The sequence below is a fragment of the Catharus ustulatus genome, chromosome 4 (assembly GCF_009819885.2).
Source record: "Catharus ustulatus isolate bCatUst1 chromosome 4, bCatUst1.pri.v2, whole genome shotgun sequence".
NCBI lineage: Eukaryota > Metazoa > Chordata > Aves > Passeriformes > Turdidae > Catharus > Catharus ustulatus.
In genome coordinates, this window is record NC_046224.1 from 12694872 (window position 1) to 12722330 (window position 27459).

A 27459-nucleotide genomic window follows, 5' to 3' on the forward strand; every position below is an offset into this window, starting at 1 on the left:
GACAGGAGGGAATGGCCTGGAGCTGTGCCAGAAGAAGTGTGGGTTGCATATTAGAAAAAGGTTCTTCACCCAGAGGATGGACAGGCACTGGAACAGGCTCTCCAGGGAAGCGGTCACAGCACCAAGAAGCGTTTGGACAACGCCCTCAGGCACCTGGTGTGATTCTTTGAGGCTGACCTGCTCAGGGCCAGGAGCTGGACTTTGATGATGTTTGTGAATCCCTTCCAACTCAGACCATTTTGTGACTCCGGCCTGAGGAGGAGCCTGGACACCCGCTCCATGGGGAAAACCCCCGGAGTGCGGCGGGTGAGCAGCACCGAGGCCGCCCGCCGCGGGAGCTCGGCGGCGCTGTGCGGCCGCGGCCGGGCCGCTAGGAAGCGGAAGGGCCGGCGGCGCCGGGAGCGGCCCGGGAACCGCCGGAACAGCCGAGGGCCGTCCCCCGTAAGGGGCGGGCTGAGGGCAGCCGGGCCGGAGCGGTGCAGGGCCAGGGGGTATGCTGCTGCGGCTGGTGCCCGAGTTCGAGCTGCGGAGGGACGTGGTGCCCTGGCTGGCGGAGCGGGGCTGCGCTGCGGCTCTAGGTAACGCTCCGGGAGGCCGAGAACAGCGCCAACTCTCCGGCCGGCCGTCCCTCCCTCTCTCCGGCCGGCTCCGTGTCCGCCGGGCTGCGGCGAGGCCCCCGGGTGCGGGTCCCCAGCGGGAGCTGTTGCCGCGGGCCGGGGATGGCGGCGGGGGAGCGGCCCCTGAGGGAGCGGCCCCTGGGCCCCCCTCGGCCGGGGCTCGAGGGCAGCGACCCTCGGGCCGAGGGGCTTGAGCTGGGCAAGTTTGCTGTCCTCAAGGAACTTCTGACATGCCGAAAACACTTTCTGCACATCTGCTACATTCTACACTTTCTTCTGCTTCGTCTGACGTTTGGGGCTTTCTCTTTTTCCTCCTCATCGCTCGCCCCGCCAAAAAAAAAAAAAAAAAAGTGTTAGCATTACTCCCTCTCCCACGCTAGTCCCCTTTCTGGGAGGAAAAACCCCACAGCCTGAACGCTTTGGTGTGCCTGGTGAACGAGTGCTAGTTTAAAATTAGATGCGGCGTCAGCTGTCACAGCAGCGTGCGATCGGCAGCGCAGCGAGCGCTCGGGGTGGCGGTTGGAAAAAAGTGACCTCCCGTATTCCTGGCACTGTGGCTTTCTGCTTGTTACTCATCTGCAGAGCAGCTGGCTCGGTTCTGCTTTTCAGAAACTGATGCAAACCTTATCCTAATAAAATAATAGTTCTGTAATAGTTGTTGCTTCAGTAGAAGTACCATCGATATGCAAGCATTGCTTTTACTTTACTTAAAATACTTAACTTGCTTCCCTGCATTAAGGGGCTGTTATCAGATAGGCTCATAAGATTTTGTTTGGTGTCAAACCAGAAAGTATCATCTTGGAGAAGAGAATTATTTACCAAGCCATCATTTTAAAAATCCATTAAAAAATTCTTTGCATTTTCTATATTTACTGAATAATTATTGAAAGTATACTGAAAGGATCTGAGGTAAAATTTTGAAATTCTGAACACATAATTGATTAACCTATGAATTTATCAGTTCATCAGTGATGAATTCAAAGATGAATCAATCTATATGTTAATGGCATAAGGGTTTCAAAATGGCACAGGCTTGTGTTTGGGAAGGAGAAAATTGTATGGAGTCTTTTACAATGTAATAGAGTCTTCATTCAGTAATGTCCCTGGTAGTACAGAACCATAAGAATCTAGTTTGGAGGGTGCATCTGGTCAAATACCAGCACTGCTATATTGCATTTTAACTTACCTGTGTATAGTGACTTCCCCCCCTCCTCATGCAGTGCTGTCATATTAGGAATGTGAAGGTGGGAGGTAGGGATTTGAAAAGATTAATTTAAACATCAAAGAAATATCTAATCACAGAAAGCAAGTAATTTTTAGGAGTCATGGTACTTTTGTGTCAGTGTTTTTAGATGTTACTTGTTCATATTTATTATTTTTCTTAAGGACTTGAAAGCACTTGATAGCATGTGAGAACTGCTTAATTGCATGAGAGCTGGGAGTAGCTGTGATGATAGGAAGGGAGCGGCAAGAAAAGTGAACCAGCCTTGTTCTCTTTATTCCACTTAATTTGGTATCAGCTGCGTATAATGGCCTTCAGGAAATCAAACTGTGTTCTCCTGATTGTGTTGTACAAGCTGTGTGCTGGGCAGGCAGGCAGGCTGGGTTGGTTCTTTTGCAGCTCTTCATTTGCTGGTCTCAGCTGTGGGCATGAGGAAGAAGTTATAATTCTATGTGCAGGGTTTTACTGCAGGACTTTCCAAGGGGAGAGACCATTGCCACTTCTTTGCCTCTGTATTCCTACTACCTGTTCTCTTCAGAAAAGAAAATCTCTCCTGACACAGAACTCTTTCAGCACCCTTAAGATGCTTGTGTCAGATGATAGTTAAATTCATTGACATGGAGATTGCTTGTGGACCTCCTTCTCTACCAAAATTCTGTGCTGAGGAAGTATTGTATGAGAAAATACGGAGATTGTAGTACTCATCTTGAAAGTTTGAGGTGGTTGTTAAGTTCCAGGAAGCGTCGGATAAAAAAAGAGAGAGTATATTGTTATCTTAGGCTCTCCCAGTTGTCATCATCTAGCCTTAATGTAACGGTATGGTAGTGTACTTCGAGTGATCTGAATATTACTCGGTGTAAATGAAGGGTTTTCATTGTCCTCCCACAACAAAATGGAAAATTTACTTTCTTCTGATAATACTTGAAAACAGTTTTTTTTTTCCTATCACTGCAAGCTGTACAAGCCAGTTTATGGTATCAGGCTTGTTAAACTAAGTTTCACTAAGTGTCTTCCTTCTGTTAACACTTTGTGATAACTGCCAAGTCAATAGTGTCAGACTTGACTAAATGCTTGGAGAGGGCTGTGGAGAATTCTTTATGCTGGTGCTTACTGAGCTGCAGGCCATCTTTATTATGAAATTGAGACCAATCTTACAACTTCAACCCTACTAAGGGCAAAATTTTCACTTCTAGTAAAAATTCCTTTGGAGAATTTTTGATGGTGATTAGAAAACATAAAAGCAGCATCAGGAAAGCATGCATTTTTCTCACTTTGAGTACAATATTTTATCCTTTTTTCTGGTGGCTTTCTTTTTAATTTGTACTGCTTTCTCCAGATATGCTCTTCTCTTTCTGTGTTCATCTTAGCTTCCTACTCACTTGTTTCCATTTTAACTGTATTCTTTTGTTCACATCCCATTTAATTTTGTATCCTGCATTTTTTAGTTCCCTGTACTTGTAGGTAGGTTGCATATCTCTCTGTGGGTAGTTTGCATATCTCTATATATGGTATTTAGTGTTGTGGTTCTTTAGATTTTGGTGTGGTTTTTTTTTTTTTATTTATTTCTTTTTGGAGGAGGAGAGGAGGCTAATAATGACAGAGGGGTGTTGGTGTTGTAGAACTAATGTCTACATTTGTTTAGATGTAGTTTATTTTCAGGCCTTTTTTTTTTTTTTTTTTTTTTTTTTTTTTTTGAGATGCTGAAGGGGCAGGTGTGAGCAAGTGATATTTTCCTCAGGGTAGTTCTCTCTTCCTGAAGTATGGCTTAACTCTTTGAACCCCATGTTGTGTATTGTGAATAAATGCAAGGGGGTGATTTTGGTTTGGTTTTTTTTATTCTTTGAAAAAGCACATTCCATTTTCATAACAAAAGTTAGTGGCCATTAGAATCATAATTATAATGAAGAGGTAGGAGTTTAAAAAATCTTTTCTTACATGTATTCAAGTCCCTTAATTATCTGTGCTGAAGTTTATCAGATTTAAATCATGGTGTAAGAAGTACTCTTTCTTTTTCCAGAAGGGAGTAATTTTGACATATGTAAATAAGTATTTACAAGTAAAAATGTATTTAGCATATTTGCTTAAAATGTGCATAAATTATAGGATAAACCAGCAAATATTGAAATCCTGTGCCTTTTTCTACTTCTTATTTCAGACACTTCAGAGAATTCATCAGCACTCTACGTTGTGAATGTTGAAAGAAATGGAAAAATTATTTATACCTGGAAGGTAAGTCCATCTTGGAATTTAATGAAAATATAGTTGAGAATAATACTGTATGTGAATCTAATTGAGTTCTTGTAGTTTAATTTTTTTTTCAGTAAGTGTTAGAACAGGAAACAAGACTGATTACTACCTGGGGAGGTTGGGCAGTGGGAAAATACCTGTTTCCACTTCAGACAAGGGTTAAGAATGACGAAATGGAGAGTGAAGTACTCACCTGATTCAGTCCATAGAGGTTTTGTCCTTGATTTTTTGCTGGCCCAGAATCTCCCCATGAATAAAATGCAATTTCTTTAAAACACTTCCTAAGCAGCACATAATTTCACCCTCAATTTCTTAGTGAAACCTAGCTATTAAATTTATGTGCCATGCTTTAGTTAAATGTTTTCTCCTACTAAAATGTCTTAAGATGCCCTTTATCTAACACTATTTCTGCATATGCCTTTCTTTAAGATTAATCCATAACACTTTATTGCAAATAGTCTGAAGTAACCCCTGTTTATTTGATATTTTGAAGTATCTAGAGTTGGCTTCTTAACATCTCATTCTGCTCTCCATAGTATGTTTTCAGTTTTACTTCCAAGTGGGTTTTCTAATGGTTTTAGAAAGTGAAACTTTGTCCTTTTCTCATTGTTCCTTTGATGAGACCAACTGCTTCTTGACTGTGCAGCTCAGAGGAGTGTGTACATCCAGCTGGATCCTGGAGGATTTTGGTTCTTGAGGGAGTATGGATTTGAGATGAGCTCCAGTAGAATAGGGATGTTTTTCATTCCCCTCTGGCTCAACAATGCTGAAACTCTCCAGCTTCCCTAGGGTTAAGGGAAGAGGTGAGGCCTTCATCAAGGCTTTAACTTTAATATGCTTTCGCTGTGGGTGGATGTTTCCTTTAGTACAAGCATAGGGAGGGGAGTCTGTAGAAGACAACAGTAACCATAAAAACAATTCTAGAGAGGGTGTCAAATTTTGGGGTTTTCTCATTCCTTAGTCTCTAAAAGTCTTAAAGCAAGTAACCATGTAGCTCAGCAGGGGATCTGGTACTCTGTGTGTCTGGTGTTGCTGCTTTCTAGCACCTGTGGAATCTCACACTAAGCGTTTTAGGGCCTCTGACAGTCTAACTGCCCTGTGTGCTCTTCAGGCTCTTGCAGCTGGCACAAGGGATGAGTTGCAGCTCAAGGTTCACACATCTAAATGTAGGTGTCTGCCTGCATGCTGGGTGTCTTAGCTGCCTCTTTAGTCTGTAGGGATCTGGTCAAAACAGTTGGTGGAACTTAGGGAACTGGCCACTTGTAGGCTGTTCTTTGGGAGGAGGTGTATGGTGTGGAGGATGGAAACTGGACTGAGGTGGCCTGGCTTGTTTCCCAATGAATACAAATAGAAAACAAGCTTTGTCTTCAAGGGACAGTCAAGTGTATTCTGTGTGAAGTCAGGGGAAGGTGGACTCTGAGTTTTATTTTCAAGCTTATTTTAGAGTATTATGTTGTACTGTGGTTTTGACAGTGTCTATATTTTGTGAATTTTATAGTTATTGTAAAGGAAGACATTTTTTAACAGAATTGAATTCTATTTGTAAAGTAATGCAAGAATCTTCAGAGTGCACATGAAAACAAGTGTCCTAGTTTATGCATAGTCATAGGCATTGATGTTCTGTAACCAGTCTTGTAAAGTGTATTTTTCAGTATCTAAGTAAGATGGTGCTAATGTTTCAGACACACTTGAAAAAAGAGTTATTTGTGAAAGTACTTGCTTAATCTTAAATGAGGAGGTCTGTAGCCTGTGTCTTAATAAAAAGACATTTTGTTTTCCTTGTTTAAATCAGAAGTCAAAGACTTTTGTCATTGCCACAACCATAATGAGACACTCAGAAATAGACCCCTTCGGAAGTGAATACTCAGGCTTTTGTTTCAACTTCACAAAGCAAGATGCCATAAATTTGTAAATAACCTCAGATCTCTCCCCTCTCCCCATGAGCAGTTGTTAAAAACAATGAAGCTTACTGTGGAAGTAGAAGCCTGTGTGGCTGGATTTAATTTCAGTAGTTTAGCAATTTAGTGCCTATACCCAGGGTACATTAATACACATCAGTCTGATTTGCTATCCAGCATATGCTGCAAAGCAGAATTTTCTTTTTTAATATATTTGGAAAATTTAAGGCATGGTAAAAATTAAGAAGTAGTAAAGTTTTGATTTGTAGTCCCAAACATTTGTAAGTGCCCCAAACAAAATCATCATATATTAATTATCAATAAGTTAGAAAAGATATAGTATATTATGTTACTCTTCAAAGGCAGAAGGCTCATGGTGATCCTATAAAATACTTAGCCTTCAAAGAATCACTTCCTAAGGCACACCTGAAATCCTTTTTCCCGGCTACCAGATCAGTGGGCGCTGATTTTTTTGTGATGTTTGATGTTTCTGTGCTCCCTTTTGGAGCAATGACCCACCAAGTTGGTGAGATTCAGAATACCAACCTTAGATTTCCAGGGCCAGAGCATCCCTATCGGTTCTTGTACAGACCTCTCTATTCCTGGCCCTATTGCCTGTAACTAAAACCAGTTTAGAAACAAAGTGAGAGAGAGAGACAGAGGTTTATGCAATGGTTTGTGGGCTGTGGATTGGCCACATTTCAGCTTTATTCCATGTGTTAGTTCTAAATGGAAAAAATAAATCTTTGTTCTTTTGTAATTAGAATTTGCTTTCTTGGAATTAGATAATTAACTGCCTGTTTATATATAGGACAGGGAAGTGTGTGAGGATCTGTCAAGGGGCAGGGAGGCAGGAAAAAAAAAGAGCAGTGCTTAACTTTGTGTATATTTGTATTGGTAAGTGCTAATTTGTTTCCATCCATAGGGAAATGAGAGAAACACTCACATTGGATTGTACGATCTTCAAACGAAACAAAATGAGGTGAGAGCAATACCAGGTTTCTCTCGTGATAGCAGTGCTGCAGTGTTTCAGATTTTGATGCTTTGCAACACGGTATGTTATGTGCTTAAGCAGTGTATCCTTGTTGGAAACAGAAAAGATACTGGAGAAGGTAATAGAATGATTCTCAGTAGTATTAAAATGTACCACATTGCAGAACATCTAAAAGGCTTGAGAGTATTAAAGCATCATGTCTGCAGTCTTTATTTTTAAACAAGCTTTTAAACAACAAGTTCTTTCCACTCCTCTTCACGTTGTGCCAAGAAGTAAATGTTTGTAGTTTTCTTTGTATGTGCATTCTTGGTCTGTTTGGTGATACCATTTTAAAAGATTTTATTTCAATACCGAGCATACTGCAATTCAGTAACTAAAATAATGATAACAGTTTTTTTGAAGGTGTCCCATAATAGTATGAAATGAGTGAAATTTTGTATTTACATAGGAGTCTGCTATGCTGCTCTAGTGGAAATATAGAGCTCAAAAGAACCAGTAAAATCAAAAATGAGAAAAAGGAGAACTCTTAAAATTGAAGCTTGACATGTGGCTCTTCTGGGCATGAAAAGATATGTCTTAAAGATAAAAACTGGGACAGCAGTGTTTTCCCAGGGAGAAGTAATGAGATGGTTTCCTTTATGGAGTTTGAAAAAGCACAGTTATTAACATTACTGTGTTTCTCTGTAGCACCTCTATATGTTTGAGAAGAATCTGCACATAATCAGCTGTTCGATCAACAATGAAAGGACCTTATTGGGTAAATATGTGCTTTATAATTTAATTTTTCTGGTGAAGATTTAGTTTAGTAGGATGATACATTTGGGTTTAGAATTACTTATATCTATTTTGATCTATATGTTGCCCACAGCAGTTTATGAATTTCAGTGGATCCATCATCAGATAATGTAGGTAACAACATAAAGACCCAGCTATGACAATTGCTGTTTTATTAAAACATCTAAGACACACTGACTCCTTGTTCACTTTCTTCTCCTGCAATTGTGCATACCTGCTACATCTAGAAGAGCTTCTGATGTTCCTTTAAACATGCATGCTTTTGGTAAAAGAATTGTGGTGCTCATTCTTCAAGGATGATGGTAAGATTAATGTCAAATATGCACACTCACTGTGGTTGTGTTGGTGTTTTCTCCCCCCACAGCAGTCAGCTTCTGTCAATATACAGAGGAAGAAAGAGCAAGTCAGCTCTTACAGTCAGGTACTGCAAGTGGATTTTTTAAATACTGTTTGAAATATTGTACCTTTTTTTGCTTTCTTTCTCATGTAATTTGTGTTTAGAAAACAAACTTGTGTACATAGAAGAATGTTATCTAAAACATATTTTTTTTGCAGTGTCCAAGTATTTAACCTTGCTAATCGAAATTCATCCCATTAATAATGTGAGAGTCCTAAAGGCTGTGGATAACTCTGTTCGAGTACAGGTAAAGTATTCATCTAATCTGAAGATAAGCCTTTTTAATCTGCTATGCTGGAGAGAAAACGTGCAGAAATCTCTCTTGTTATCTTGGAAGTGTTACAGAGATAATGTCCCCCTGTTTCTTCAGAGAAATAAAAAATTAAGCTTCATAAAATGTTTGGTATAGAATATTTCTCCAACATGAAGGCTGTTTTTTTATTTCTCTTCAGTCTTCCAAAGTTTGCAGGGTGACTATTAGTATGTAATAATAGCTATTTTTATTAATTAAATATCATTAGTGTGTCTGATTTAATTTAAAAATACATAAATAGCCAGCTAAAAAAAAACCCAAAACCCCCAAATATTTTAGATAATTGTTCTAAACTACTTTGGTTTTTTACTTACTTTTGTGAAATTTTCTGTACAGTTTCTTTATCCAGTTGAAGGCAGAAATGCTTCTAGAGGAAGTCGGCTCTTGCTAGTTTCAGAAGATAAATGTGAGTTAATATTTTCAAAGTACCTTGTCATTATTTTATTTCAAGATTATTGTTATAGATTGTATTTTTGGTAGACTTTTATTGGGGAGGGAAAGAACAGGAAAAAGTAGGGTGTGGGTTATTCTAGATATTCCAAAGGGCTTTAAAAAACTGTATAATTTACCAGATTCTTTCAATGTTAATGGAATGGTCATCTTTGTCTACAATTATTGCTTAGCTCTTGCATTTATCACTTAAGTTTATTTCTAAAAAAGCTAAAATAGACTTTTTATAGCTGCCTACATAAATTTAGAGCAGATCAGTTGATTGAAAGATGTCATTTAATGTGGGAAGTGAGCCAAGAATAGAGCAGTAGTTCCTTGAATTCAGCTAAAATTGCACGTTCAACCTAATCTAATGGCAGGGAATGGATAAAGAAAGATACTTGGAAAAGACTGAGTTTTTCCTTCTTGTTATGGAGTGAGACCTCTTTTCCCAACCCCTTGGAGATAGCTAGACACCAGCCTTGGGGAGGTGGACTTAGGTGGCCAGAGCTAAATCAGAAACACATCTGCTGGGTGAATGTTGTGCTTCTCATGCAGGCCAACAGTGGATAACTTTCAGGAGTTTTGTGTGGGAAAGTACTGTGAGGGATATTCATGTTAGGAAGTGAAACAGGTCAGGGGTAGTCTCAGACATGGATTGCAGCTCCACAGACCCTTTCTTCCCATGGGTACTCCTTGACTTGATTGGACACGTTCCAGTCATTGCTCTTCAAGCCTGTGCTGTGCTGATGTGGGCAGGGAACTGTCTCCATGAGCTGTTGTGGCTGAGGGCACTCTCAGCTCAGGAAGGGACTCCAGGTCTCTCTGTAGGCACCTGTGCTCATGTGTCACAGATTTCCTCCTACACTGAGTTGAACTTTCCTTGTCCTAAACTGTTCTTACAGAATTCAAGAGGTGAACTTGTTTAATAACCTGTATAAAAACATTTTAAAATGTTTGTTTGTAATGTCGTTTTTTTTTAATATTTCAAAGATATTGAACAATTTGACATTCATGTTGTTGCAGAAGAAGACCACAAAGTGGTAAGATTTAAAAAATCTTTGAGTTTTGAGGGTTTTTTTACTTTAATTTAGCTGGAAGTTTTGGAAGTTTTTTTTAGTTTTATACATGGGCAACACAAAGTTTATTAAAGAAAGCATTAATTAGTATGGCAACCTATGCAGGTGACCAAAGCTGATGGAAAAAGTTTACACCTTGTAATCTATGAGGGAAATTGTTTATTTTACTGGGCTTATGTATTGCTGAATGCTTCTGTGTGTCAGAATTTGCAAGCAAAGATAGTGTTTATTCATTTTAAAACCATTTAAAATATTTGCAATGATTTAAAATATTTTCAGAGTTGCCTTCCTAATCTTGTCTATTGTGAGTCTGTGTGAACCCAGTTGAGAATTCACTTGAAAAAACAAATGAACAAAAGATATAAAACTTAGATGCAGTCCAAGTAGAGTGAATGTTTCAATCTCTGTTTCCCTTGTGTCTTCTTCATTTTTTAACATAAATTTGTCTTCAACAAATTGTGGATATTCTGCTTGAAAGGCTTATTATTAATGAACATTTGTCTAATATAGTAAATAATTCTGTCATGAAAGCCAATGTTTTGTATTATGGAAGTGAATGTAGGCTTTGAAGGAAAAGTTAAGGACCTGATTTTTGTCCCTTTGCAATCTTTCATGGTTTTCTCAGTTTGTCATGACCCTTCAAGCAGAGGGGTTTTATATGCTAGACTACAGTAGTGGAGTAAAGACTTGAGTATAATCAGAAAACAGATTGATCTGATGACCTTCTGACAAACAGGTTTGTTTTGGTTGATGTGAAATCTCCCTACATCATTTGAATGTGCATGTATACAATCCCAACAGTTTTCCACAGTTCTATCCTTTTCCCTACTCCAGCCCTCTCTCACATGGCTGAGACTTTGGATAGAAATCTCTTCTGGAGACACATCTCCTTTCAGTAGTTAATGCAGCTGATTCTAAAGTGACTGTGGTGTATATCCCTCCTCTTTGAGGAAGGGTGCCTCTGCTATTCTTTGTTCACTTTGAGCAGTCTAAGTGGTGAATTTCTTGCAAGCAAGGAAGACTGAAAGCTTTGTTAGTGGTTGTACTCTGAAAACTGTGCTTCTGATCTCTTTACACCGGGCACCTTGCACACAACAAAGCTGGACTTCATGCTGCTGACAAGGAGCCTGTTCCTTCCAAGCTCCCTACTATTTGTACCTCTTCTCTTCACTGCTTTTCTCTTTAAAGTACAGACTGTGCATAATTGTTACAAAACCTTATTTGATGGCTTCTAATGTTTTTATTCTTTCCCTGTAGGTGATTCAAAAGTCAGGTCAGCTTCCAAGAGCCAAAGTTGTAGATGACCTCGTTTGGGCACAGTGGGATATGATGGAGCAAAGACTCTTCTACATTGTTCCAAAGGTGAGCTGAAAGTTATTCTTGCAGTATTATTCCTGCCTGCCTAGTGACAGTGAAGTTTTAAGTGTGTGGGGTAGCAAGTAGGGCTTTGTTTTCATTAGGATGGTCGGTCTTGTTCTTACCTAAATAGCCTAAAGCAAAAGCCAAACTTGCCTTAGCTGCTGCTTAGTACATTGCAAGAAGACTGGTGGACTTAGTGCTTTCTGTTAAAAAGGTGGGCTTGTTGGTTTTTTTTTTTGCTTTAGAAAGGTCTTTAACTCAAAAATATCTAACTCTATCCAAAACTGTTGTGAGTATAATGACCCTCTGTTAGAGAATTCCCATCCAGAACGTATTTTGTGTGCAGACTTACTGAGTGACCAAGTGAGGATAGGTTCTTGGCAAGAAACTCTGGAACTCTTAGGGTTTGGGTTATTTTGTTTGAGGGACTATTTGCACTTGATGCATTCTCTGTAAATAAAAAAGGATTTTTCTCTTCTCTTAGCCACAAAAAGACTGAATGTTAGGAAATAACAGGAAGTGAACTGTAATGGAGAAATGCATTTATGTTTTTGTTTCTGAGGTACCCTTTTTGAACTGACCAAAGTAAGATACAATTCTTTTTGCTGTACAGGTAGAAATGGAAAACATCTTTTCAATTTTCTAGAATGTGTGAGACGTGTATTGCTGTGCGTGAGAGCCCACGCAATTATATATGATTGGCAGATACTGATCTGGGACAGGAAGGAAGCATGTCATAGTGCTATTGTGAGGGGTTATATGTGGTTTGTAAATTCTTTTGTCCCCTAGCATATCTGTTAGCAAAGCAGGTTAAGTGTAAGAATGGTGATGAGTATCCAATCACTTCTCAGTCTACAGAATGTGCTTTCTTTCTTACAAAACACATCCTTTTTAATTCCAGGAATCAAAGAGTACTTTGAGGTGTGTCCAGTTTTATCCTGATGAAAATTTTAACTCAATAGTAAGTTATGAGTATTTTATTATATAATGGTTTTTAGTGGGATGTAATTATGTTTTCCAGGTACTATCTATTTGTCTTTTTAATTGTTGAAACTTTTTCAGAGGAAAACTGGAGTTTCCTTTTCTGTTTGTTTCTTGGGGATTTTTTGCATTATTTTCTTGTCAAGAATATATTCAGTCAGATTCAGATTCTGCCACAGTAAGGTAACTTTGGTGGAATCAAATAAGGCAATAAGTGACATTCATGACACTATACTGTATTTATACTTAGTTATAGAAAAATCAGACTTATCAACTGCACTAGACAAAGAAACCATGTACTGATTTTTGTGTCAGTTTTAAGTGAGACAGAAACAATTGTTGCAGCCAAAATACAAAAAACAGAACATAAAAATTACAACATGTAATTGTTATTGGACCTTTGTCCCAGTGGCTGAAAATTGCTGCACTGAAACAAATTATTTTCTCTTTTTAGAAAAGAATCTGTTTTATGGGGGTTTTGAAGTGACCGTAAAGATTAGGTGAAATGTATTATGACACATTTTACTGGCCTGAAATGCTAAGCATAGCATATTGACCTCTGTAAAGAACAGGTTCATTTACTTTTTTGTTTAACAGCTAGAATCACACCTGGATATTGCTGTAAATGACACACAATTAAAGTAAGTTGTTTTGGTTTTTTTACTGTTTTGTTTTGCTTTCCTTTTAATATATATGGTAACATTTTACAAACCTAAGTAAAATTTGTTCAAACCACAATATCTTTGTTTGCAGTTGCCTACATGGTACTGGAACATGAGAATAACATGAAAACTGTGTCCAGACCTCCAGTTCTTATTCTCATCAGGGTCAACTGTAAAAAGTAATTTAATCCTTGACTGCTTCTTAGTGTAATTTAAAAATATTATTTGTCTGAAGAACTAGCTATAGGTTAAACCTTCTGAGTATGCTGAACTTATTTAAATTCATTTGCTTTAACCTTGGGCATGTTGTAATGGTGATGTCAAAATTTGCCAAGGGAAGCTCTGCATTTTTAATTGCTGTTGCAAGTTTTATTGGGCAGTTAAGCAACCAGTAGCACCTTTTTATAGCCTGTGAAGACACTGCCTGTTCTCTGTTCTCCAGCATTCTCTTTCCAGCAGTCTGCACTTTCAAAGGTGGAAGACTTGTCTGATTCTGTGTCTGCCATGCACATGACTGCATCTGAGCTTGTCTCCTGAGGGCTGCGTTTAACTGAGGGAAAAGCTAATCAGGATGGTTTAACTCTGTCATAATCCTCATCTATTTTTACATTCCAAAAGGGCCCATTCGTTTTTGTGAATCAAAAGGAAGGCCAGAACTATTAGGCCAGGTATCAGTAGCTGAAGGTAGTGGAGTTCCACCCTGCCCAAGCTACAGCTCTCAGAATGTCTCAGTGCTGTGCATAAGGCTCAGCATGGTGCTCCTCCGTGTGCAGGCTGCCCTATAAAAGGGCACTTTATCCTCTCACAGTTGGTGCTGAAAGAACACAGCTCTTGTAAGAGCTTCCATGCTGTATTTTACTTTATTTTTTTTCTAGATTTATGGAAAAAAAGGCAGAGGACACAGGGGAAAATCCTTACAAGATCAAAATACTTCCTGGAAATAAAAACAACCAAACAAAAAAAACCACCCACCAACAAAAAAACCAAAGCAGACTGACTACAATCTTCTGCTGCATGTTTTGCAGGGTGAAAATAGCCCTTGTATATTTAAAGATACGTAAAACCATTAAAGCACAGGCAGCATGAGACTGAAAATATCATGGTATAACAAGTTCCATCTGAGTGTGATTTTTGTGCTTTTCTTTTCAAGTATTTCCACTGAAAGTAGTGTCCCTATTGCAGATTAAATTGTAGCTTTACAGACACACACTGTAGAGTTAGTCTGTAAAACCTTTGAGTTATTAGGTGTCACAAGAATTTGGATTTCCATTATGTCATGAGAACTTGCTTTCCCTTCAAAGAATGGTTGGACAATACAGTAAATTAATATGAAGTTGTCAGGTATGTTCAAAATTGTTGGATAACAGTGTACAGTCTTGGGATTCTTGTTTCTAATAGTATTCAGCAAATTGGTTAAAGCCTAATGTAACTTGCATTACAGAACATTTGATTACAATTAATACATTTTGGTTACATCGTGACTGTTCTGGTGATCTTTTTGTTGTAATAAATCCCTGTGGGTTTACTTAGTGATCTTTATTTGCTCATAGACTTGTGAATTTTGGATATGATTACTGTGAAGATCAAGATGTTGCATCTAAATCTTTGAACCTTCAGGTTTTCACAAGTAAAGCAGGTAATGTATAAATACAAGTATGGTCAAAATTACCTTCACTAGTAATTATCATGTGGTGTAATTCTAACTGATTACTGAATTTCTTCATAAAATATTGAAAAACACACTGCTATACACATTTAGAATGTGAGTGTGAGATTTGCATTCCTTTAGAGCATACTTGGTAGGTAAATGTGAGGAGAGGGAGAAGGCAACTGTGCTTTATGTGTCTTAATAAATGTTTTACCTTCTGGAAACTGCAGTGAAGTTGAGCTGAAGTACCCGGGGTTTTATATATCAACACCAACAACAAAACTGTCACCCAGAAACTTTTTGGTAGCCCAACTTCAAAGAACTGGTACCATGCTCTCTTCTAGTGAAATTTTCCTGTGTCAGAGACCAGGAGGTACCAAAGTGTAGCTGTGTGTTACATTAAAGCAATCTGATACTAAAGCTGACCAAAACTATGTTACAAAGTAAATTCAAGGAAGGTTTTGTCTGGGTTTCTGACCTAGGTACACAGAGCATGTGCAATGCAGGCTTTAAGAGCTTCACATTGCTGTCAGTATGTGGTGTTTAGAAGGTCCAAGTATGTGATACTAAACATGATATGTACTACTCAAGGGTTTAGTGCATATATGATTCTTTAAACTTAAAGCTAGAATGTTTCTTAAACCTTTAGGACTTTGGAGTCTCCCTCCATGCTAATGTATGCCATTAGCTTTTTTTGGATTAAAAACTGGTCTCAGGAGGTATCTGTTCATCACAACAGTTTTCAGCTTCTGAGTTAGACCATGCAGGCAGAGATGGTGCCTGTTTAACCTTTGAGTTGTCAGCAGAGTTATACAGGGAAGTGGTGCAGGAGAGGCTTCACATGTCACTCCCTGAGGCCTGCTGTGCACACCAGTGAACTGCTGGGCTGTTTGCCACTTGCACTGAAATGACCATTAGTGCAAATCAAGTGAAATGCAGCTTCCTTGCATGGATTTTTTTCTTACCAAGGCAAACTGCATGCTTGTAAAGATTAGAGGGAAGGAATTAGAAGTAAGAGAAAACCAAGTTTCTGTCTTTCAAATGTAGATTAGGCTTTTTCTGTTAGCAAGACAATTTCTTTTATATACAGCCAGTCCAATAATGGAAAATATTATTGATTTATTTATATGTTTACTTTTTAAACCTTACTCTTCTGGGGTTTATTCAGATTGAAGCACCTCCTTGAGTTTAGGATGAAATTCAGTCATCCTCCAGCAACACTCTTGTTTAGTTACTGTGAAAGAAATTTTTTTTTTCTTCTGGTGACACAATATTTAAAGTCTGTGTGGAACCTTTCACTGGTGCTTTTCATTGCACTTACTGTAAAACAGATAATTTGACAATTGCACTTGCTAAATTAGATTACTGTCTGTGTCTTTTCCTTGAATGTTGTTTAAAACAGCGGATTACCTTGCACAACCCATTTCAGGTAACTACAGTTTGGAGCAAGTTATTTTGGTGCTAAACCATATCTAGTTGTTGAAGAACATTGTGGGTAACCACACCAAAGGTTCCCAAAACTGGACTGCAAGTTCTTTGTGGCGTGGACTGTGCTTGCTGTGGGACTGCTAGCACACCTCTGGTATTAGTGCCAGTATCCCTGTTTGTCCCATTCAGACATCCCTGGCAAAGCATAACTGGCAAAGCTTCAAACTGGAATATTCCATGCAATTTCCCATTTAATGAAACTGTTACTGGCTCCTGCCAATCTGAACTCTGAACAAAATCACTTCTCCTTTCTCCAACTTCTGCACCAGAAAAGTAGCTCTGTTCCTTACACACAGCACAGACAAAATGTCTCCAGATAAAAACCCTCATGTAATTCTTGACTAGCTGAGAAAAAAAAGCCGTTCCAGTCTCAGCATTTACTTTGCATGTCCAGAATTCAGTGGTCATTAGATAAACACTGCACTGTTATGTTTTCTCTTAGTACTTTAGAAGTATTTTTCAATTGAATTTGCTCATTATTAAAACAAAATGCAGGCAGTAAAAGTTCATAGATGCTGGATTTACCATCATCTATCTGCTTGAAATTTAGGCATCTGACTATGTTTCTAGAGAGAAATGGGCATCTCTAGAGGATAATTCAATCTATATTTCTTTGTTTGCTGAATAGGGGTCTGAATGAGGGATGTTTGGATAGCTGAGGTTAAGTGAGGCAAGTCCCTCTTAAGTCAGTACAACTAGACAAAATGCCTTGATGCAATGTTGTATTTGTGTTGTGACATTTGGATGCTGTTGAGATGCTGTTACAGCCTCAGACTGAGATTTTGTTTGAGCAGAAACGAAGAATTTGTAGTTAAAGTTTCCTAGGGAAAACTTAAGGTCTACATATCATGGGTGACTCAGTGAGGTGACTTTGTTGAATACCGGAGTTGTAACTGCTGTTTCCTGAATAGGAGTAGAACTTTATTTTTAAATTCTTCCTTCTTTTCTCTTTTTTTTTTTTTTTTTTTTTTTAACCTTTGTGGTCAAGATCTTTTTTTCCCTTTTATTTCTGGAAAGATAAGTGTCCATCCAAGTACATCCTCACATGAGCATTCTCACCTCAAGGCATTCAGCTACAGCTTTTACTGTTTGCAGACAATTTTGAGATGTGTAGTGTGGAAGACCTAGCTCTGCATACAGGTGCAATAGGCTAACAAGCTTTCTCTGCAGCAGCACAACCCAGATTTAATTTGCAGAGAGCACTGCTAAGGGTAGGAAAGGAGTCTGTGGTGTATTCTCAGTCTCTAGCTGCTCTACTGGGATTGCCAGGACTGTGTCAGATGTAACATTGCTTGGACACCTGCTGTCCTGAGGCTGCCATATTTCTGTCTGTGTTAACAAAGCATCATTTGTTATTTCCGGTTGTTTGTTGACACATGGACCAGTGTTGTTGAGTTGAAAGATGCACATCCTATTTATAGCCTCCCATAAGTGCTGTTTCTGTGGTCAGCTTGCACATTGCCCACTGACACTTCAGTCTGAACAGCACTTGCATGTTGTGCAATTTACAGAGCCGTGTACACAGAAGACTCCAGCATACAAGAAAAAATTTGAGTGCTGGAAGGGAGCTGTTGATAATAAACCAGCAATCCGGTGGGTTGCTGGAACTTTCCCAGTCTTCCTTGTGAGTCCTGATGCTGCTTCTTTAAAAATTATGCATGATCTGAAAGAAGCCAAGTGCTGTGGCAAAATGCCATGTCTGTTGTCTGAATGACTCAAATATCCAAGCAAAATGTATCAAATCCTATTCAGTCAGCTAAGAATAAGCAGAAAGAAAAACTGCATCTTAAGAAAGCAGTTGTCTTCCCCAGAACATGAAAGTGTGAAGTATCTATATCACAGCTATGGTACAGCCTTGTGGTGTGAAATACTGAGGCACTTAAATACAGTAACTGGGTAACATGCTTTTTTTGTACTTGTACTTTTTCCATACTGTGCCCTTTTCTTCATAACTTGTATACACAGCCTTTATTTTTTATGGAACGGTACCTGTATTAGTGCTACTTTATTTTCTTTAAAATCATAAACTTTCAATCAAGGTAAAAGGTCATATTTGTGGACAGACTTTCCCTACTGTATTGGGATAATGTGGTTTGGAAGCTGTTTCTAAAATGAATGCCAAAGCATCTCTTTTTATAAGAGATGAAAGCAGAGTTGCCACCCAGTGGGGTCAAAACAGGATCAATCTGATGCAGAATTATTCTGGGAGTGGGAAACCCTGTATGCAGTACCCTGACTGAAATAAACTTGTCTGAAAGACTGATGTCTCTCCTCAAAAAGGTATTAGCAGTTCTTTGGGCTGGAAGGGGGAGAAGTGGCTATCACTTCTAGTGTGAGAAAGCTCTAGTAGTATATTCATGTTGCTGCCAATATGAGATTACTTGAAAAGCAAAGATATGGTGTTTTACTATGTTTTTGAGCATATCTGACAGCTCCTGAAGACAAAATATCTGGATTGAGGCAGTTTGTGGAGAGAAAGGCTCAATCAGTTTTCTGGCTGCAAGCATGACTTCTCCTGGGAAGGGCTAAAATGTGCTTCCCCTAAAGGGAAGAACTGGCCATGACAGGACCCAAGTTTCCATTATGCCAGATTGCCTCCTCTGTTCTTTCTTGATTTTGTTTCATTAGGTAAATTATGATTAGAGCCCATAATAGATATTCCTGTAATCTTTACCTTTTTTGAGAGATTATTTTTAGTTTATAATTTGAAACAGTCTTGATTTGGTTTTGTGCAGTATAAAGATGTCTAGATGTTCAGCTGGACAAGTGAATTTTCTTTCTCTATTTTTTCTTTTTAGGAGGCTTGTGTGTGTGTTGTAGTCTAGTCTCTGATACTCCTCATGAGATCATATACTCCATTTATTTTTTACATAAAGGTAAGACTAACTCATTATTTTAGAGAATGTTAGTGTGCTGAAAGTGTCACAGAATGCCTCTCAAAACAAATAACTACCAAAGTCTGCAGACAATAAGCTACTGTGGCTGGTGTTTAAAGACAGCAGCTGCCTTTAGCTTCAGAGTTGACTTTCCTGCTGTAGACTTCCTGCCTGATGCTGAGTGAGTGGCTTCAAACCAGTGGCCTTTTAAATGGTTATTAATTTGGGCCCTTACTTCTAGCCAGACTTTCCGGCATGCTGAGCACAGACATCAATGAAATCTGTGGGAGCTTGCAGGTGTGTTGTACTTATGCCATAAGGCATTTGTATGGGAAATAGAGCCAACAGCTCTTAGCTTGAATGTCTGTTTAGAATTCCAGTTCAACATGTCATTCTCACAGCAAGAGGTGCAACACCCACTGACTCTAAGAATAGTTGCTGTGTAAGTGGTGCTCTAGCTCTTAAAGTTAAGACCTTTGTTTATGTTTAAAAATAATAAAGGACATTCATCATTATTGATCAGAATGAAAGTTCTGATGATCAGGATTTTCTTATTTGATACATGGACAGAGAGGCAAATTATTTCTCAACTGAGAAGCTGCACAGTGTGGAGTAACTGTGTTCAAGTGCATAGTATGTCTCTGTTCTACCTTAACTATTTGCTTTCTTGTGTCAGAATACTTCTCGCATATCAGAGCTGCATATACATGTTGTTTTGCTGCTGGAATATTGTGGGATTGAGTGAACTACCTTTTTGTGTTCTCTAAGACATTAATGAATTGGATAAAATCCTTTTTGGGTGTGACACACTGTGTGTGCATTGCTCTGCTGTGAAGGGCTGATTTGGCACCTGACATGTAGCCAAAGAGTTGTTGGATTGCTTGGAGCCAACCTTGTACATCCTGATCTGTACTAGGAATAAACTGAGCATAAATATAGTGACATTGACTAGCTAAGTCTGAAATGACCTCTATGGAATGGAGTTGTTTGGTGCAGAGCTGTTTGTGGGTTCATGTAAGATACATCAGTTGTACAGGAGAATTTTAATAATGGTCCTGCAGTGATCCACAGCAGCAGTGGTATACTGGGTCCATAAGCCATATTTTGGAGATGTTTTGAGGAGTTCAGTTTGTTCTGCAGTCTCTGTAATTTTGGCTGGAAACTTCCCACCTGTGTTAAAACAGTCACTGCAGCATAAATAGGGAAGTCACGATGTTGCAGTTGAGTTCTGCCATGCTGGTTTTAGCTTGCATGTCCTCATGCTGGCAAGTGACAAAATGGTGATGGTGAATACACTGACTCATTGCAAGCTAACTTCAGTCATATTTTGTATGAAAAACTGTATCTTTTGACACCTCTGCCTCTGTAGAGTTGCTGTTGGTGACTTTTTCTCTTGGTGGTCCTGTAAACTGTAGATCTTATATTGAATTTCCATGCATTGTTAAGTAGCATCCTGATCATGACACCATTAGTTACTATAATCTTCAGTATTTCTTAGAGACAGAGGAAATTTGAGGGTATTGTTTCCTTCTTGCTGGGTGCCAGAAGAGTGGTACAAGTCTAGATTAAAACAACAGCTGTACTGTGTTTGCCCATGCAAACACAGCAGGTCTGAAATTGGCCTTTGTATAAACTGAGCTGAAGTAAATTACAGCAATGGGGCATGCAGATAAACAAAATGGAAATTCTTTAAAGCAGTTGAAAGATCATCAAAATGTGAAACACAACTATGTAAAGGATTTGTGTTTGGGTTTTCCTGGGGAGAAATGTATTTTTACACAAGCTTGCTCTGGGATGGAGTGTTTCTTTAGACACAAATGAAGGCTGTGCAGTGCATGGCTAGTTTTCACACACTAAAGAACTGCATTGTGTAGGTGCCAGTCTACCATGTGTACAGGAATTCTGTTTAGGATGGATTAATTCTGTCTGTGTTTGTTTTTTCTTCCCCCAGGTTACAACAAAACTTTTACAGTTTCTCTAGAAAGAACAGAATCTCAGCAATTGAAGGAAGTGGCTTTTATGAATCTTGGTAGGTTACTTGTGTTACTTTCCTATGTGATTGCCATTCTCTATGTAGTAGGGAGACAAATGGCTAGCTCTTCTCTGGAAGGAAAGGATTTTTTTTTCTTGACTTTAGGTAACAGTGTTATTTTGCTGCTTTTCTTATGCTTGCCTTTTGTATTTGGCATTTGATATTGCAATGCCTCACTCTTAGTAAGCAGCTTTCTCTGAAATTTTCTCAGAATCTGTGCTGGACATCAGCTGCTGAATTCTTGAGTCTCTCAAGTTTCTTGAATCCTCTTCTAGAAACCCAAATGTGCTGCTAGTGTTTCCTGTCTTCATACAACAGCAGCTTTTAATTAACTCCTTTTATATTTCCTAGATATAATCAATTCCTCACAGAGAAGTGGGCCAAGTTGAGAATCATGTGAAACAGCCTCTTAGAGCAAATAAGTGATCAAGTGCTAAATTGACCACTGTTGTTTCTTTAAATAGACTATTATGTGGCTGCTTATTTGCCTGGCCAGTTCCTGCACCTCCTGAACATTCAACATCCTGACCTGCTGTGCTATAGTTTATTTCTGACAGGTATAGTAAAACTGCTTTAAGTCATTTCATTGTTGTTGTGGAAACTTGTTCATATCTCTTTACATGAAAGTTGTATTTCTCAATGTTTCCTTATTGCACAGTGTTCTGACAAAAGAAGGGTACTGAAAAAATAAGAATGACATTTTTGCTACTTTCCATTTTAGAAAGAGAAGCTGAACTGGCATTTCATACTTTTATGTATTTCATACTTCTTGCTCATTATGAAATGGAAGAAGACCTTTCACTGAATTTGAAATTCTCTGCCTTGCTTTCATAGTTTCCTTTCCCTCAATTTTGCCCATGTTTCTTGGTCCTCCACTGTTTTCAAATTTCACATGAGATGTAAATTTGATTTTACATTTCCTTCCTCCAATTGAGTTGCTCTAAATGTGTGTGTTTGGAGGGTGTGGGGAAAGGAAATCTGTGTTTCCTTTACCTGATCAGGCTGATGCAATTTAATTTAGAGTCTCATCTGAGATGTGTGTTACTTCATTTCCAACAAACAGGTCTTCGTGGGAAGTAGTTTATTTTTGGAAGTGGGGTGCCTTTGTTTGAAAACAGAAATCTGTTGTTCTGATTGGGTGAAGGAGACCTAAATTGTGGAGGGTGCAGGGGCAAAATCACAGAAAGCTAGTACCTGTTTCATATGCCTAATGAAATACTGTCCTGCTAAAAATGAGTGGAAAACATCACTGCTGGATGATGGGCCTGATTTCTCTGATGCAAAGGATCTGAAATACAGTACCTGTATGGTACCATGGTGGTGAACACTAGTACTAGAGTAATAAAATGGTTTTGGTCTGATGCTTCAGTGAATAATCATAGAGCAGAACCTTCCTGTTCTGGCCATTGGGATTGATGGCAAGAGATCCACCAATATAGAAGTTTTTATCCTGATTCTGCATGTGAGCAGTTCTGACTTGCACAAACTGTACCAATAGGTGCTAATTCTAGTGTAGAACTTGTGCTACTGTCTTTGTGCTGTGCTCTGTTCCCTCACATGTGCTCTGATTTGCCTTGGAGCAGCATTGTTAGCCTCAAATCTCTGCACCTTCTCAGCAGTAAGGAAGGAGAGAACTGAGTATGGACTCTGCTCCTTATCTGCTTTCTTTATGGAGCCAACACCATTCCTACTCCCCTTCATAACAGCAGGGCAGGCAGTGCAAGGGGCAGACTCTTTCTTACTGCTGGGGGCTTAGGAGTCTTAAGAGAAATACTGGTAGCAGGCAGATTTTATGTTCTTACTCTTTCTTAGTTCTCAAACCAATGTTCTTCAGGTGAGGATGCAAGAATTGACACATTACAAAACTGTTCCATCCGGTCCCCATGGGTGTCAACAGTCCTGGATTGCAATGCAGGAAGTCTGTATGATGTGAGCATCAGTGACAGTGCCTTGCTGCAGTTCCTACAGAAGAGCAAACTAGACTGTGAGAGATTGGCAGCTCTGCACTGTGCCCTGCTCTACTTTCAACACACAGAAGGCTTGGAAATGCAGGTGGGAAAAGAATCTCCTCTAAATTGTTTTCCATTAACTGACATCTTATACAAAGCAGGAACAGGGATGAAAGGTATGAGCCAAAGAGAAGACCTGATTCACCTGGCAGTGCCAAGAGGCTCATCAGCTGGGCTGCCCTAACCTCCTTTATCAGTCCAGGCTGTCCTGAAACATTTGTGTCTCTGTCACTACTCCATGCAAAGGGTTACTACTAAAACCAGATTTTCTACACTCTCTTACAACACTTGCTTAAACAGAGAGAGGTGACAAGCTCCCTTTTCTCATTCTGACAGATTATTCGGTGGATTTCTGAGAACCTGTCAATATGTCATTCTTTTGACCCCATTCAAGAATTTATCATTGGTAGGTATTTCTTTTCCTGCATACTGAGTTTTCTTGCATACTCCAGTTGACACTGAAGGAGAGGCCATGGCAGTACAAACTGACTCTTATTTCTGAACTTTTGGTTATGATTTGTGTTAACTAACCTGCATTTTGTGGCATTAAGAGACAGTATCAGTATTTTAGAAGACACTTAGACTTCTCAAAATTGTCTAGATCTCAGATTGGCAGTAAAACTTCAAATGCATTCTTCTGTCTAATGGAACAAATGGATTTATCATTATTTTAGGTCTCTGGAGATTGCTTCCTCAGCTCCATTCTCCTCTAGCTCTAACCCAAACTATTTTTTTCAAAAGGATTTGGCTTATCATGATACTCGCTTCTAATAGCTGGTTTCTCAGTCTAGCCAGTGCAGTCTTTGTACAAAGGACCCCTGCAGTGCTGATCTGTAGCCAAGCAGCTGACCCAGCCCTGCAGCCATCTGGACTTCTCTTCCTCCTTTTGTGCACAGAATGGGACCAGTTCCACAATGGAGGAAGCTGTTTCAGAGACAGCAGCAGGATTTGTCCCTAAAAAAGTGTCAGATAAGGAACAGTGAAGCCTACTCTTGTTAACTGTTTATACAATCTTGCCCTTATAAATCTTTTTACATTACATTCAGCCTCCCTGTACTGCAGAATGTGTCCAGAAACTCAGAACCTGGATAAACTCCTGCCCTACACATCACTGCATGACTGGATTGGGGTAAGATAACAGCTGGTACTTTAATTAATAGCTAGAGGGTCTGGTTTTATATCCCTTAGTACAGCCTATAGCTTGTGTGTCTTACCTTTTCATAGCTATGCTCCAAATTGATGCCTGTGCTTTATGCCTATTTTAGTTTGCCAAGTCTTACCCTTTGTGATGTTTTCCATGAGTCAAATTTTTTGTCAACAGATAAAAGCATCTGCAAAACCAAGAACAGTTACTGTAATTAAATGGATGGTTAAATATATCAGTTTTCATAATGAAATATGTATTCCTTATCATATGAGGTTTACAATGAATACAGAATACATTTAACCAGCAAAATCATGCAGTTATTTCCAGGACAAACAGAATCAGTAGAGTTAAGATTTACAAGTAAGCTTGCAGAAGTAAAATAACTTCAAGCAAGATTTTACAGTCACAGCAAATAGTGTCTTAATTTCTCTGCTGTGACACTGTTCTAATACATCATTTTTTAAAAAAATAATGGCACAGTTTGGCTGGCTAGCTAGTTTCACGGAGGAAATAGGTGATGGAGGTCATGTCTTGTGCTAAATTATAAGATTATAAATAATTTGTCTGTATTTATAGGTTGTCCCTGGAGTAATATGTGCCACAGACATCATTTCTCTACCTGTGTTAGAGGTAAGTTCCAGTATAAAACCACATTTGTATTTGCAGACTAGTATCTGCTTTTTTTGTGGGTTGGGGGTGTGCTAAATATTAATGTAGCAGTGTCACCACTATCTAAAAATAGATATGAACAGAAAATTGCCCTGTTGGAAATGATTTATGCATTTACTAAAATATCAGTTAATCAGACTCAAAGATGGTGGGATTTGTTCCCCTTTCTGAAGACACCTCTGTTCTTATCCACTAATTAATTCTTGTTGATCAGATTGATACCACTTAACTTTATCACTTTGGTAGCTGAAGCAGAAGTGGCCTAACACAGAAGTAGGATTTCTACATTTGTCTACATGTGCCCACTTTGAGGGCTATTTCATCGTGCTGCCGTTGGTGTGCATGGCTCGTGACCCTGTCACTTTTTTTTTGTCCAGAGCATCCTGTGGTTGCACTTATGTCAGGGCTTTTGCCACTAAATCTAGACAGACTCCTGCACAGCCTGGAAAGGGCAGTGGGCTGTATGGGGAGAGCACAGGCTGTTTGGGTAGGAAATTGTACTTTCCGTTGAAAACAACATGAACGATTCTTCCCATCTTCTACTTCCACTCCCTCAGCTCCAGTTTAGAGAAATTATTGAAATTTTCCTAAGCACTCCCCTACAAAATCTGAAAGAGAATTTTAATAAGCAGTTTGCTGTGGAGAGCTAATGGGAAGAATGAGGAGTTTAGACACACCAGCAACACATTAGAATTAGACTCGGAATATGTGACAATGTTGTTCCATGTAACTCTTTAAAGATGTGCTTGTAATTAGTCATAAAGCATCACTGTTCATAAAACCTTTCAAAAATCAGTGAAATTGCCCACTGCTCTTTCACTCTGCAGCAGTACATCACATCTGTGCTGCACAGATTCACAGGGTTGCTGTCAGGGAATTAGGCTTTGCATGCCTTGCTTGGAAAGGCTGCCCTGAGAACTGGGACACCTGGGAAGATCAGATCTTGAGAAAATTTGTGTGCAGATAATCCCTGTAATTCACTGAGGTCAAAGTTAGCAGGACTTTAATTTGTCTGAGATTGAACCTCAAGCCCCTGGGGGTGCATGCCTTTAGCAGCTATACTTCCTGATTGTGGAACTCATTTCCTATTTCTGTCTGAAACCTAAACAAATTGAAAAGGTCAGAGTTGAGCTAAAGACAAATATTTCCTGCTACTTTTGACAGCAAATTGCTCTGACTCTTGCATGAGGACAAAGATAATGCACAGGGTGAGGGTTTGTGCTCTGGCTCTTTTGTACCACACCAGTGTCACAAACCCACCACAGTTTAAGTGGTCAGCTGGTATTTCAGTTGATGCATGTTGTTGGCATCAGCAATCAGACCCTGGTGACAGATCTGGTTCTGCAAGTAGCATTTCTGTTGCAGAGATTTTATGGCATTTCAGAGAAAAAATGGTTAATTGTTACTTTGAGAAGCTTTTTGGAGTCCTCAAGCCCATGAGTCGTTGAGAGCTTTTAGCAGGACTATGTCCATAGCCACATTAAAATTTGTGCTATTTGGGTATCAGGTGTTTTTTATCACTAAATTCCTGTTCATCAAGATATACTGAGAAAGGGGGAACAGTTAGTCCAATTGTCCAAAAGCTCTACATAAGTATTGCAATTAATAAGTCTAATTTTTCCCCCCTTTTAAATCACAAACCAAGCTTGCAGGGGTGCAAATAAGTTCAATCAGAAAGGGAGAAGACAGGAGGAAAAGGAGAAATAAAGAAAATAGGGAGAGGTCAGGGGAAGTGGGAAAATACATAGTGCAAGAAATCCTGATGCTGGTCAGAGCACCAGGAAAGAGTTTCTCACTTGTGCTGTGCTGAGTCCCTGGGGTGCAGAGTGATGTTTTACAATGCTCTCTGAATGCCATCACTGCTGGGGAGACACAGCACAATAGTCCAGAGAGGCATGGGCACCTTGAAGGTTATTGTCACCCCACATCTTTTCCAAGGGATGTAGCAGAGAGCTCTCTATCTTCAGTCAAAAACCCACTATTTATGAAAGGCTTCAGGTGAGCTTTTCATGGATTGCAAACTAGTAAGGCCTTGCTTTGACTTCTGGTCATACAATGTCTTTTAAGTGATCATGCTTAGGTGTTAATTCTTGACTCTCTAGAAATGTCTCCCAAATAAGCACCTAAGATGAAGAAGCCTTCTCTTTTTAGTCCTTGTCCTTATGATCCTCAAGAAATAATAAATCTAATTGAAAAAATCATTTGCTTTAAATTTTTGATTTTTTTAATGAGATCTAATACAATGCATCTTTTTGGGATTAAAAGCAGACAACACTCAAGTCTAAACCTTCCTGTTAGAGATTTCATATTCGAAGGAAAATTGTCTTGCTTCCCCCAGCCACATATCAAAGCCCAGTATGGCCTGAACACGGTTTTAAAGTGGAAATGCTATTGCATGGATTGGTCACTAGATGATACCCTTGTGCTGTATTTAATATTTCTCTGGTTTCATATTGGTAATATTTAGGCAACATTCTGCAACAGTAGATCGTAGATCTCATGAGTTAGGTTCAACAGAGTGAACATATGGTGCCATATGTGATCCTAGTTTGCAGCTGCTAAATATAACTAATATGAAGCAAAATCCAAGATTTATT

The 27459-nt window shown here is 39.1% G+C and overlaps 1 protein-coding gene across 2 annotated transcripts in view; it reads left to right on the forward strand.

The window, feature by feature from the left end:
• Window positions 1–429: 429 nt before the first annotated feature.
• LOC116995265 (gamma-secretase activating protein) overlaps window positions 430–27459 on the forward strand; it is a 43592-nt gene continuing 16562 nt past the window's right edge. For both annotated transcript variants that reach the window (XM_033057809.2, XM_033057808.2), the window contains exons 1-19: window positions 430–578; window positions 3995–4068; window positions 6910–6966; window positions 7666–7735; window positions 8138–8194; window positions 8329–8417; window positions 8820–8889; window positions 9906–9955; window positions 11249–11353; window positions 12252–12311; window positions 12929–12972; window positions 14544–14629; window positions 18928–19005; window positions 20957–21034; window positions 21502–21594; window positions 22872–23089; window positions 23383–23452; window positions 24093–24175; window positions 24770–24823. In XM_033057809.2, the coding sequence (XP_032913700.1) occupies window positions 494–578; window positions 3995–4068; window positions 6910–6966; window positions 7666–7735; window positions 8138–8194; window positions 8329–8417; window positions 8820–8889; window positions 9906–9955; window positions 11249–11353; window positions 12252–12311; window positions 12929–12972; window positions 14544–14629; window positions 18928–19005; window positions 20957–21034; window positions 21502–21594; window positions 22872–23089; window positions 23383–23452; window positions 24093–24175; window positions 24770–24823 (1521 nt within the window). In that variant the 5' untranslated portion in view covers window positions 430–493. The remainder of the gene's footprint in view (window positions 579–3994; window positions 4069–6909; window positions 6967–7665; window positions 7736–8137; window positions 8195–8328; window positions 8418–8819; window positions 8890–9905; window positions 9956–11248; window positions 11354–12251; window positions 12312–12928; window positions 12973–14543; window positions 14630–18927; window positions 19006–20956; window positions 21035–21501; window positions 21595–22871; window positions 23090–23382; window positions 23453–24092; window positions 24176–24769; window positions 24824–27459) is intronic.